The 14,556-nt window shown below is 34.7% G+C and overlaps 1 protein-coding gene across 1 annotated transcript in view; it reads right to left on the reverse strand.

Moving 5' to 3' along the window:
• Nucleotides 1–14,556, reverse strand: part of beat-IIIc (beaten path IIIc) — a 96,688-nt gene that overhangs the window by 3,549 nt on the left and 78,583 nt on the right. The window contains exons 3-4 of the mRNA XM_028313139.1: nt 4,514–4,728; nt 185–320 (exon numbers count right to left, since the gene is read on the reverse strand). Coding sequence (XP_028168940.1) covers nt 185–320; nt 4,514–4,728 — 351 coding nt within the window. The remainder of the gene's footprint in view (nt 1–184; nt 321–4,513; nt 4,729–14,556) is intronic.

Genomic DNA, 14,556 nt, shown 5'->3' on the forward strand with positions numbered 1-14,556 from the left:
ATATAAGTTTCTTGTAATTTCATGGCTTCCACGTGGTTGGATACTATTAGAATAGCTACTCTTGATAACTCTACAATCATCGCGGCCTCCAGCACCGAGTATAACGTCACGTTTGCCCTGTTGTGACTCGAGTCCTGGCTTATACTCGTACAATCCATTACTACATTGTATTAAAAACACTTACCGACTATGACCATGTCCGCGTGGTCGGACACCGTGGGGAAGAGCGGCCGCTCGCCTGACACCTCGCAGCGGTACCGACCGCCTGTTTCCAGCACCGCCGGGTACAACGTCACGTTTGCCCCGTTGTGACTCGAGTCCTGGTGTAAAATAAATCATTAAATACGACGTCAACATTTTATAAAAAATCTTTAAAAATAATATTGAAATGTACTCCTATGCTAAGTAGGTAACAGCGAAGTTTGTTTAAAATTAAGCATGTTAACCGTGGTGCTCGGATTCCGTGAAATTCTGAAACTTTTTATATCATGTTATTTATAATTTTGTAATTATGTAAGACCTACCTGTTGATCCGCCCACCTAGGCATGAATACTCGCACAGTGTTATTTTTGTCTATTTTCGATTAATTTGATTTGCGAATTCGTAATAGCACAGAATAATAATAAGTAATTGTAATACTCGTAGTTCCAGTATTATTACTCGTAGAGCCCCTTAATACTAAAAGTTCAACTCGCGTTGATCATTAGTTCCTCGCGCATTTAACTTTTTTGTAATTAATAAGCCACTTGAAGTAGGTTACCTATATTTTTATAAACATTATAGCAAAACTGACCAATTGAATAAAAAATAAAAATTAAAGAACGTATTTTATTTATGAATAAGATTCATAAATAAAATACGTTCTTTAATTTTTCTTTCCACAGATAATATAATACTAATCTTACTTAATATAGTACCTAAGTTAGTCTGCCATAAAGCAGCTTTTGAATATAGAAATCACAAAATAGTTTTCCGACCCGCTTTTGGCATAAATGCTTTGATTCCATTGAAGTAATATTACTAGCGTATTTGATTCATCCTTCATAAGTGCACAGTCAATGAGTGGAATGCGTCGATTCTCCAAAATTTGCACAACTCAAAGGCTGTGTTCATGCAACCAGTCTTCTGGGAAACCCGATTTATCACAGATGACATGGACACCTTTAGAGGTGCAATGCAAACAACTAGATACTGATTACCTGGAAAATTGTATCATATTGATGATAATCGAAATTTGTTACCGCGAAATGAAATTAATATCTGCCACTGAGCGTCTATGGAGTGTGATTCCAACATGTAGAGTCAATATTCGATTAGAGTCGGCTTTCGGCTTTCTCATTAAAAACATTAAAATACGGAACTTTGCTTAGCCTGAACGTTGCAGAGTCGTCAGAAACAATATTGGGTCACATGCTAGAATGAGACAAAGCAGATTTTTCTAGTGGTGTAAATATTTTACATAATAATATACTCGTAAATATGTATTACCACCCACTTAAACCGATTTCCTCAAATAATAATATAAATAAATATATCATGATAAAGAAAACAATAAATCCGATAAAGCTTAGATATTAGACCTAGTTCGAGATTCCGAACGTCACACGAAAATTCCGATGAATCTGCCTACTATTCAAGCTGAAATACTAATTTAATAAACTATACCAATAGATACGATCAAATTCTTGGTAAGTTTCCACTAAGTATTACGTTAAACTTAAACGGAAAATCAATTCTCCGCCTACTTCAAAACCCTATAATGGGTTGGTCAGATGAACCACGAGGAAGTATAAATAGAGATTTAAAGTGGCAAACAAAAGAAAATATAAGCCACTTCCACACAGGCGGGCTCTGTTTACACCTGCACCTCTTCACACAGCAATATCCGGTCTAGTTTTATATTGTTTCCACTCCGAGGACCTAAGCAAACTCGACTCACAGCCGGATTAATCCAATTATACGTATCTACTTTGAAAGTTCATCTGTATTATCTGCTTAGACGCGTATTTCGTACAAATTGCTCGAGTTGAGAACTACGAGGATCCTTCCGAAAAGGTATCTCGGATTGCGTTATCTGTTACAGCTAATAAACAATAAAAATTTATGGCCTTGCTTTGTTGCAAGGTTACAAGTAAAAGTTAAATTAGGCAAACAAGTAATTGATAAAGTTAAAAGTTAGGAATGCGAAAGCATTTGTACCTTTTTGAATTGCGGCGCCATAAAAGCAGTTTAGTTTAAGCACCTACCTACGAAATTGCACATTTGAAGCTCAATTGGTAACTAATAAAATGGAGTGGACCCGGGAAACCAGCGCTATTTAGGTTACGGACGAATGGCGTTCGGTTTGGCTCAATGATATAGACGAATTAACACGATTTCATCCTCGAATGTTGTGTGAATTACATTACGACGTACCCTACATTTGAATCTGACTGAATTTAGCTACCAAAGAAAACATTTTACCAAATAATATACTTGCCATTAATATAATAAATGCGCCTCTAAAAGTATCAAGGGAATTGCGTTTTTGATAGTCAATGCTGAATGATTGAGGAGATCATATTGGTACTCGTAGGTATTACGTAATGTTTTTTAACATAAAATTGTGGACCAGCTCGTAAATATGTTTCTTTTGCGTCAATTTTACCTTAAAATTTTATGTAACTTGCGTATTCTCGTTAACCATTCATTATAAACGTAAATTGGATTCATGTTCTGGGAAAACCGCAAACAGCAGGTTTACAACTTCTCCGTTCATATAGGTAGTACTGAAAAATGCTTTCTCTAAGCTTAAAACTCTATAAAATAAAATCTGTAAATGAGAATGTTATATGCAAGTCCTTATGAAAAAGACCTTAAATACAAAAATCGAATCCTAATTAAACGACGAAGTTACTTATAAGCATTTAATGGGCGTTTGCGTTTGACTATCGTCCATAATATTAGAGAACGACACATTTATTATGTATGTATACGAATGTAACTCTGAGTATATTCAGTTTAATGTACTATTGACGATTATTTGATTCCCGAGAGTTCGTTGAAGAAGATTTACTTAATGAATGGCAAAAAAGATGGGATACGTCAGTCAAAGGACGTCACTTATATAAATTCTTCCCGAATGTACGCGAACGTCTAACTAGGCGATGGTTAGAAATCGACCATTGCTCGTCGCAGTTCCTCACGGGACATGGCAACTTTAAACATAAACTTCACGAATTCAAACTAGTTCCGTCTCCTTTTTGCGAGTGTTCCACTGATGATGTCAGTCATGAGCAGTCTGCCCATCATATCTTGTGGGAGTGTGATCTTTGGAAACATGAACGTGATATAATGCTTAATTCAATACAACATACATCTGTTTCCGCAATTTATTACACCGATCTTGTCGCGACAAGGAAAAATTTCCGTGCTTTTAAGCGATTTTGTGAAAAATATTATTGGCAGGTAGTTGCTAATTGCTCATAAGATAGGCCCCCTTAATTTAATTTATTGTCCGTGGTGCATAATCTTTTTCTTAAAGGTTTTAAACCTTTGTTTGTCACCTGTCATCCGCTTTGCAATGGAGGGAAGTCGAACCTTAATTTCGAACTCCTCCTATGTTCTTCTGATTAATTTCGTTGCGGGTCCAATGACAGTTTAACTTTCCCCCGGGACAAACTTGACCTTCATTGGTTGGGTTTTTGTGGCGGTCAAGCTGTAGATCCTGGCTACACAGGAGTTGCAGTGGTGGGAACGAGAGGTGGGAATAGTCCCTTTTAATGTACTATTACTTATTCTGTGGTTTAAGCCTGTGATTTTTTTTTTAAATAAATATCCTTGGACATTTACACTGCGCTTCTAGTCCCAAACTAAGCAAAGCTTGTACTATGGGTACTAGACAACGGATATAAACATACTTAAATACTTTTTTTTTGTAAATACATACTTATTATACATAGAAAACACCCAGTCCAATACAAACAAATATGTTCATGCACACAAATGTGTGTACTGTGCGGGAATCGAACCCGCTACCTCCGGAATAGTAGTCCGTTTCGAACCACTACACCAAACGGCCGACAATTGGTTCAAATATTGATATTCATCCAATCACCGGCTCGAATCTATGCTTGACAATCTAGCATTGAGTTTCGTCGTTTAATATCACTGACACCCAGTATGAGTTAGAATTGGGTTTTAAGCTTTTGTCCGAAATTACAGGTCTAGACCGAAGCTCAACATTTAAGAGGCCTTTGATTGGTTGAATATAATTATTTTAGCCAATCTCCGAAAAATATCTGAAGTTAATTGAAAGGATGTTAAGACAAGTGGGTGTAATCAAATTCTCACTTACTTCAACATCAACTCCAGGCAGCGAAAACTTCCTTCTACGTTCTGCTTCTCTGGGAACATGTCTGAAGAACTCCTGGCCATCCTTGTACCACTTGACGGAATACAGCACGTCAGTAGGCCCGAGCTGCCAGCGGCACGTATTACGGACACGAGTCAAGTATAGTCACTTTCACTTACTTCAACATCAACTCCAGGCAGCGGGAACTTCCTCCTAGGCTCTGCTTCTCTGGGCACATGCCTGAAGAACTCCCGGCCGTCCTTGTACCACTTGACGGAGTACAGCACATCGGTAGGCCCGAGCTGCCATCGGCACGATAGATGCGCTCGCGTGCCTAAAGGCACGTGAGCGGGCACGCGCAGCTCTAGCAACTCCAGACTGGCGGCCCCGTAGTCTGTCAACAAAGAATACAGAAATAAATAAATAATCCTTGACATTTTCCTCTGCGCTGACTTAAGTGTTTTTCTACGTAAGCCTATTTTAATGGGTGAAAAATGTGACTGACAGACAGAGCTATACTCGTATTTCGTATTTAGTAGTTTTCATGTGAATACTAAAAACAAGAATATGGTCGTTTGGTTGATTCATGTGGAATTTGAGCAAAGGCACTCGTAACTGACTTAATTTAAAGCCTATATTCCTTATGTCACCTACAATCAATGGGAAACGCAAAAATCAAAGACGTAAGTTTTAAGAAAAAGTAAAAGAAGAGTCCTGAAATCATTGGTAAATCTTTTCCGACGGTTTCCCTGTGACAAAGTCGGAAAACTTTGTTAAGAATCATGTTACGCTTTGATCTTCCTTCGCCACATTGTTATTTTTGTCGTAAATTCATCGCACACCGTAGCAGTATTATTGACATACTTACATAGCCTACCTATACAAGAATACAATGTGAAAGGAAAACTAAAATCAATGTACTCGTACATTATTGTTTTATATGACTATCAACCTTTTGTGAATTATTGGAGCCATGCATAAAATTAATCAATCGTAATGGTTTGTGGGTATTATTATAAGCCGTGGCTAATTATTCATGATGTATCATTTTGATTTCGATTTAAGACTGTTATTATTGTCTAAGGCCCAAACATCAATTCAAAGATGAGGTCTACCTATACAATGCTCTCGGAAATTCTGAGTCAACTCAGTGTAGATTTTAACGCAAAGTGATTAGCTCTACTTACTATTATATGAAACAAGATCTTAAGGCAAGCTAAGAGGACGTGGAACCCTACGATACTTATACTCTGGCAGATTTTTTATTTTTCGTGCTCATTTATTTTACAGCCAAAATCACTTTTGTTCTCAAATATACAATTATAAAAAAGATAATATAATAATGAGACGTTAATTTATCGAAAAATTTCAACGCTGCTCAACTTGAATTTTAAATTTCACATCAGTAAATAACATGATGTTATTATCACGTAATTGAAAGAGAAAAGAGGATAAAAACAAAGGTTAATGAAGAACCCGCATTAAGAACTTTTTATAAAATTAAAGTCAACTTTACCTAACGACCTAATATTTTTAACATGGTAGTAGGTACCTACTTATCTACTAAATTAAAGTCTGTAATATGAAACGATATTCAAAACTTGTCTTCATAATAAAATTAGCCAATACCTATACGAGTATAGAAGTTCTAATTTAATAGACGTGAAACATTGTATAGACATTAGGCCTAATTAATATTTTTTCCGTTTATCAAGCATCGTTAGTTTCAGTGAAATGTCGTCCAATGCTGGACAAAAGCCTTTCCTTAAGGATTTCCACAACGACCAGTCCATCCAGGTCAATATCAAGTTTATAAGAAAAACATTCATTATAAGAATAATCTAGCTGACCAGTTGAAGTCATGTGACCCAAAATCATACTAGCAGAGAGGTATGAGCGGTTATTCAGCGAGGTTATGCGGCCAGCATTTTTTGCACACAAAGGCCCCGTTGTTCAGCCGTGCTTCATTGTGCATTAAACTTTTCCTGCGGCTTCGCTCGCGGAGATAGAGTATGCCGTATGTATCTTGAGGTAAATAATAAATTAGATTTAAGATAACATGAGTGTTATGTACATTTACTCGTAACAATGAGAATCTCATTTGGGACGTGGTTAAAACGAGAACGATGAGCATCTATTTTTCGGTTGTTATTTGCCCTTCATATTACGTACCAATATTTCTTTCAGAAATCAGGTTCATGAACGAATAGGGGATGCAGTAATGTAGTAGTTTATATCATGATGTTTAAATATATGTGAAAGAATTGACGCAAACGTAATACGGCATGCAGCCGCAACCCACGAAGAGTTAAACCGTTGTAAATTCGTTCGCGCTAAAATATTGCACATTATTTGCCTACCGCTACAAGTATTTTTATTTGGCTGTAGGTAGCGTGTTATGAAGGCAAAAATCCATTAAACGGCACGTCAAATAATTTCCCATGTGACGCTCGCTCGCGGCCCGTAAAAGAGGCACTATTGCCCTCGCCCAGCGGATAATATTACTTTACGACCCGCGGGGCGGGGCCCGAATGTAAGTAAATTGGTGAATAAAGACAGCAACACTCGCCTACGGACGTATGCCGATATTACTATGTCCTAGGCAATATTCCGCAGGTGACAGGGACAATTAAGCCCCGTCACTTTAAAGAAATTATACCCCATAAACTGAGGCTCGTTTGCTAGAGGGTTGGCGATGAAGCCTTACATTTTTTCACGCTACTTACATCGTCATTTCATTGCAAAAAATGTTGCCAATGAAAAGAAAATTACTCCATTGCCTGCTAAAAGTTATTAGTCTCTCGGGTAATTTTTATATGGAGAGGCTTCTTCTATGAAATTATAATAAGATTAATCTCCAAAGTACAGGCATATCTACCTACTTTTAGCAACTTGAATTTGAACATAAATTGGTGTACCGATCTATTTTTGTAATTATAATTATGACAACGTTGTTAGCTTGCGCAAATAAATGTTATGTAGAAAATTTGAGTTTTCTTTTTTATTGTACTGTTTAGTAGTTCATCTCTTTTTTATTGGACTGTTCATCAACAACTATACTCTAGTTCTAGTTCTATCTCTATACTTACCAACTCGTAGAGTTGGTGACATATCGTCAATGAAATTATAGACATACAGATAAATTAATAATCGCTTACACATGTTATTTCTGAAAAATTGTTTTAAAAGTTAAACAACAAAAAACAAAACGACGAGACAAGACAATGGCTCAGCTTATTTGGTATACATTTTCCGAGCGGACACTTATAAGGGTTAATTTATACAGTATGTAAGGGACAGGTTGGTAAACATTTAAACAGTGAGTTCAAACCATGTAATTCTTTCCTGAAGTCATAATTTTCCCATACTTGCAAATTAGACAACCGCATTAGCTGTGTAAACTTGTATTTTCAGTTTATTTAACTTTTTAATGATACTTACGTAAGAATTACATGTTTGTGGAAACTCATAAAATATATGTTACTAGAGGAGTGAAAGAAAAAAAAGTAATCTGTGAAAAATGTTAGTCAATGGAATCTGGTACAACAAGGTTCACATAAAGATTTTTTGTCAACATCAGCATCTGAATATTATAATCGAACAATTAAAAAAATCTGGGGTAAAATAATCAAAAACCCAAAAATAATATTGCATTATTCGGTGTAGAGGTAAGTACTTGCTCCATTGTTTATTACGGGCAAATAGTCGAATACGCTGTTCGGTCAGCTTAATGTCGCGTGTCTGCTACGAGTTAATTACAATTCCCTGATATCTCTAAACGCAGGACAATAAAGTACAGGTGGGGAAACAGGACACAAAACGTTTTAAACTATACACGATTACAACGAATTTTTTGTTTGTAATTAGAATTTAAGGACCTGTTCTGGATGATGAACTTATTTATTAATGATAATTTGGGAGCGGGCAAAACTATGATGGTGAAGGATCAATTTGATTTATTTCTTTTTTTTCCTCGCAAAGGTCTATAAGATCTATAAGATTCTCATCATATTATTGAGAATAGGGAATTACTGATTAATGAGAATATTTACCTATTCATTACTAATGTAAGTTGGTCGATTGTACCTGATACATCGATTTCATTGTAATTAATATCTTTGGTATGTTTATGGTAACCATACATAAATTATTACTGTATACGATATTTTATGATATTTATTTTTCATGAAATTCTGTTTTTGAAAGCAATGCCAATACGTAATGATTAAACTTAAAAAAAAAACACAAAATCAAGCTGCAAAACACATAAAACTTTCATTTTAACTATCTAGTACAAAAATATTGGAGACTAATTTTCAAGATTTTAAAGCTACGTTAGCCTCACTACGGTTTCGTAACGTAGGTACGTAGGTAAATACCATTTTAACTTTAGTATTTTTATGCAATATTCTTCTGTAAAGTATTAAAAGTATGAAATACCAAAGAAAACGGAGCAATTTCATTTCTGAGTAATATCAATGAATATTACTAAGTTATCGCGCACACATACTGCTTGTTTCATGGAAATTTTCATCTGTTTGTTTAATCATAAACTCACGCTTGTGCCCTAATTTTCTTTTTTCGCTCCCCTTTGGCCCGATAACATTATTGAATGTGTTTTCATTTGTCCGAACATCCACTGTTACCCCAAATTGGACGTAGTTACATGAAAAGGATCCAATCCACATCAAGTCATTTTCGAGATATTAACATTTGAAGTTTATGACGTATTTCTTCATAGGTGTTAATTATAAAATAAGTTGTCAGTATGTTGTTCCTGTGTATTATTGTAATTATTTTTATTGATTATAGTACAATCAAACACAATATTGTATTTCAGGAGATATTTGTAAAAATATGCAGTTGGATCCTTTTCGCTAAATAACAGTTAATATTGTGCACGCTCAAGACTTAATTCATTAAAAAGACCCATGTAAAAAATATTTAATAATAATGACATTTTTTTCAATAAAACGTCATTTTTTAATACTCAATTCTTTATTGTTCATCATTTATTAGTCATCGCTCTCCTCAGGAATAAAATCAAGATCTTCTTCGTAGCCTTCTATGTCTTCTACGATGTTAGAACTACTCTTTAGAGACTTATAAATGTCTTGACAATCTTTTGGGATCAAATCTAACATGGACAGAAGATCATCCAACTTGGGTTGAGGGATTACCTTGCCGTTGGGCCACAATAAAACAAGGTCTTTCTCATTAATATCAAAGAATTTACCTTCTAACTTTTTTTCAATATATGTATAGATGAAATTTATCGTCCTTATTTATAAAATCACCTTTGTCTTTAACCAATTAACTTTTTCTTTGGATATAAAAAGTTTTCTATTTACTGTATTCTTTTCAAGTGATTTGGTCCCCATAAAGTATTTTTTATGGATCCCTCAACCCAAGTTGGACGATCTTCTGTCCATGTTAGATTTGATCCCAAAAGATTGTCAAGACTTATAAGTCTAAAGGGTAGTTCTAACATCGTAGAAGACATAGAAGGCTACGACGAAGATCTTGATTTTATTCCTGAGGAGAGCGATTACTTATTAGGCTTGTTAACTTATAGATTACTTTTTTTTTCGAACTGATTTTAAATTTAAACATTTTAGAAAATTTCACTTCAGTAATTTTCAAATAATTTATGTTTTGTGTTTTGCAAGTAGGAAAGAGTGCATACTGTACTACCGACTATTCAAATTCTTCAAAATGCGATTAATGTTCTGTGTGTATAATTGTTTTTTTTTTATAAAATTAAAGTTATAATAATAAAAAATGACGTTTTATTGAAAAAAAATTCATTATTATTAAATATTTTTTACATGGGTCTTTTAATGAATAAATTCTTGAGCGTGCACAATATTAACTGTTATTTAGCAAAAAGGATCCAACTGCATATTTTTACAAATATCTCCTGAAATACAATATTGTGTTTGATTGTACTATAATCAATAAAAAGAATAATAATAATACACAATAACAACATACTGACAACTTATTTTATAATTAATACCTATGAAGAAATAAGTACGTCATAAACTTCAAATGTTAATATCTCGAAAATGACTTGATGTGAATTGGATCCTTTTCATAACTAAGTATGATTAGATTGGGTTTGGGTTGTTTTTGTGAAACAATATTTCTATACTATTGTTTAAATATAATCAGTAAGTAAATACCAAGAACTATTATGGATCGTTTTCGTTGACAGATTTATTAGAATAAAACGTAAAAATGCATTTATTGAAAAAAAAAACAAGTTTTCTGGATCCATTTATTAATTTGATTATTAAATCCAAGCAGAGTGGATCGTTTTTGCGTTTTTGACGTGTGGTTGAAGTTGGTATTCGAATTACGCAAAAAGGATCCAACCTATTTGGATCGATTTACTGATTTAGTTTCTAACACAGGGTAAGAACCACGACAGTTGGATCGTTATAAGTGAAAAAATATACATAAGCGGCTATAGATGTGGGTTGGTTCCGATGTTCAAATTCAATGAAAAACAGCTGTTTTGACGTGGGTCTTTTTTACTGACCGATAATATAGATATTTAGCATCAGTTTGGTATACTAAAGTCATTTTTGACAATGTTGTGGATTGGATCCTTTTCGTGTAACTACGTCCAATTAACACATCCCCAAAATTGTTATTCAAGTCTTTTTTAAACCTTTTAAAATTAAAAATTATGTGCCCCTGTTTTTGTAATAAAGCCAAAAGTCATATTTGTCGGTACAAATAAAATATCGCTTTTGTAAAGTGATATTTTCATTTCATATGTAAAAAATATAAGATTTTATTTTAATTAACCCTCATGCTAATGTAATTTATTTGAGATGATGAGTAACAAACCACGAATACTTAGTCCGAAATATTTAGTAATAGTAATACACTTCTGCCGCTTCAAACCCTAACATCGTGCCCTACCCAGTAGCCAGCCGTGCGGCTGACATTTCTCGGTGGGGGACTTTGGCACGCGGAGTACAAAAGGGCCACTGTGGGCCTCTCCAAATGCGGAAATGGTGCTAAGTGGGGCGTCTGCGACACAACGCGACATCCACTCGACGCTCGCTTAGGAGATAGCTCAGATAGTGCACGCCCCGGCTGTTGCTCCGAGACTCCGAGAGCTGTCGAGCCTCGACAGGATCGCTGATTTAATATCCTGGATCTCGTGGTACACGCCATTTGTCAACACGTAAAGTTTAGAATTTGCATGTGCTCTAGGAATTTATCTTCCAAAACGAGTATTTCAATTAAAGCATTCTTCTGACCTTATTACCTACAAGTAGAAAAATAGAAATATGGAAACTACTACGCAGTTTGTTATAACAAGGCTGTGACCTCAGACCTCTTTACAACCCACACTAAGGCTGAGTTGCACCACCTTACTTTAACAAACGTCAAAAATCTGTCAAACTCCATACAAAACCACCGGTTATCGTTATAGTTACCGTCAAAGTTAGGTGGTGCAAGTCAGCCTAAAAGAAGTTAGATAATATGTGCGTCCATATATTATGTGGGTGACATATTAAAATGGTACCTAAATTTAAATCTACTTACTTACTTCAATATACTTGTCTAAATAATAAATACATAAAGCATTTGTTTCATCAAAATAAGTTAACCCAATCGTTACGACGTCAACTAGTAAAAAAGTTGGATCTATTTTATCAAATGATTGAAGTCAAATAAGTCTGAAAAAAGTAATTTTAAAAAGATCATCCATCAATTTGGAAAAGTTGGCCTGATTCAGTTTGAACGCATAGATAAGCCACACAATTTAAATACTTTTTTGTATTGGAAAAACGAGAAATGTTTTAATTTGCCGCAGAAAATAAGCAATAGTCGAAAAAAACGAAAATTTAGCCCTGAATACGTAATGCAGTCGGGTGTTGGCAGCAGGTGCGCCGGTAATACGACTGTACGCGAAACTTATGGTTCCAATATTATACCGTGGAGTACTATCAACGCGCGCACAATGGCCACGTCATTCTAGCTAGCTTCAAAGTTGATTTTTATCTACTGCAAAAAACACCCCACGCCTCTAATACATTCTATATTTATTTATAGGAGTAGGTACTCCTGTGAGACGTTGACCACCTTTTGATTGTTTTCTCTAATAAATTACAAAACTTTAACAAAATATTCGTAGAATCAACTCTACAAAATAGAAACACAAGTTTCACTAGGTCTCATTTCTGAGAAAATTTAATATCTTAGTTTTATAAAGCTAATTAATTTATGTTATCTTTGGACCAGTTAACTCGATTAATAATATAGAACAAATTATTTTACTCTACCGACACTTCTTAAAGTAATAACACTTAACAAGGTCCATTAATTTTATAAGCTAAACGTTCACAGCATCAACATAGGTACATTAAGTATTAAAAATCTTTACAATATGGGAAAGCAATAAAGAATTTGAAAGAAATAGAAGAAAATGAATAAAAAGTTTTTCCCTTACCTAGTTGATAGTGAGGTTTTATAATAACCAAAAAAACACATATAAGAAATATCCATGAAATATTGTAAATTACTAGAAATACGCAAGTTTTCATCTCTGAAACTGAAAATTAAGAGTGAATGTAACATTTCATGAGAAAATTTCGCGGTAAAGTTCAAAAGTTATTGACATGGCATGGTGCATAATTAAATTAGTCCTATTTGTTAATTTCGTAATAAGTTCCGTTTATTTCTGTCCAACAAAATTATTAACCGGAGGTCTTACGGCGGTCCCAGAATATGGAATTGGTACAGTAATTGGATCGGAATGGACGATGATTTATATGCAATTTAATTTAAAACTGCTTAACAACTGCAAATTCCTTACTTACTGTTCCGGGAAAATACGAATTGGATGTGTTATTTCATGTGGGCTGATTGGTTATTTAATCAGTTCCCAGTAGGAAATAATACGTAAATGCAGTGCATAAAAATAAAGGCAGTATCTTTATATAGTGCTCTACATTTTATTACGCAATTTTCTATATTACCTATATAACATAATGTGTTATTAATTTAGCAAGCGGTATCTACCTTTTTGTTTTAGAAAGCAACTTTTTAATTAGAAATTTAACAATTAGCGTGGAAACTCGGTTCTCATCAAACGTTTGACTGGTCCCATATTTTACATTAAATTTAAATTGAATATTACTAAAATAGAACTATTTAAATTGAGCTTGAACCTATATTTTATAATACCTTTGTCTTTATGTCATTATTGTTGAGGTTGGGCCTGTCTGCACGGATGAGGAGTAATTTCGAGTTATTTATTTTATTGCACATACTTTTATTACAATTAAAAATAGCCTAACAATATTTCATACAGCGATAATAGCTCAATATTGTTGGTTGACTTCCGATCATTGGTCAGTACTTAGTTCGATTCTCGTTGACCGCTGAACTATTGTGGTGAACCAAGATGGCCGCCTCAATTAATTAATTAAATTGTTACTTTCAAGGCTTAAGGATATCATTATCTCTATTACTATACCTACCAATTGTGGTGAGATGTGTTTTAATGAATTTGTTGCTCTCGTAAAACCTGCCTTGTTGTGTTTTTCAATTTTCCGTTTATCAAGTGCGTAAAAATCTCGTAGCATCCATACCGTAGGTAAGTAAGATCCGTAGCAGGCAGTGTAAAAACGGTATCGGCGTATCTCTATCCATATAAATTTCATAATGAACCAATTAGTTAATTTGTATAAGTCTTAATCAAAACTTATTTGACTGCACTCGTTTTTATAAGTCTATCTTAAGTAGCAACTTTAAATTAGCATGTTTGCTATCTGCACAGCCTAGATTCGAGAACAATTTGCAAGAATCAAGTATGCAAAGAATGCTCGGCAGTTGTAGAAAGTGAACAGCTGTTTTTACACAATCCGGGCAGCGACTCGCGGTGGTGCATTCATGAATCATAAGCGGCATACGCGCGAGCATTGTTCGCTAGCCAGCCGCGTAGGGCTGCTGCGCGTCCGGAAAACCCGGGCATAAAATATATTTAGACACGTGTCCGAGAAGAGACATTTAAGTTACGGTTATTTAAGGACACGAGGAGGCGATATTTGAAAATTGTTTTTAGGGACTCAACCTATATTATTGCGCCTTAAAGTATCTTTATCTTGTCATCAATCATCATCATCAACAGCCCTTTACAGTCCACTGCTGGACTATGAGCCTCCTCCACTATGGTGGAGGGATTTGCCATAATCTC

This window comes from Ostrinia furnacalis, unplaced genomic scaffold (genome assembly GCF_004193835.3).
Source record: "Ostrinia furnacalis isolate ACB-3 unplaced genomic scaffold, ASM419383v2 OfSCF4153, whole genome shotgun sequence".
NCBI lineage: Eukaryota > Metazoa > Arthropoda > Insecta > Lepidoptera > Crambidae > Ostrinia > Ostrinia furnacalis.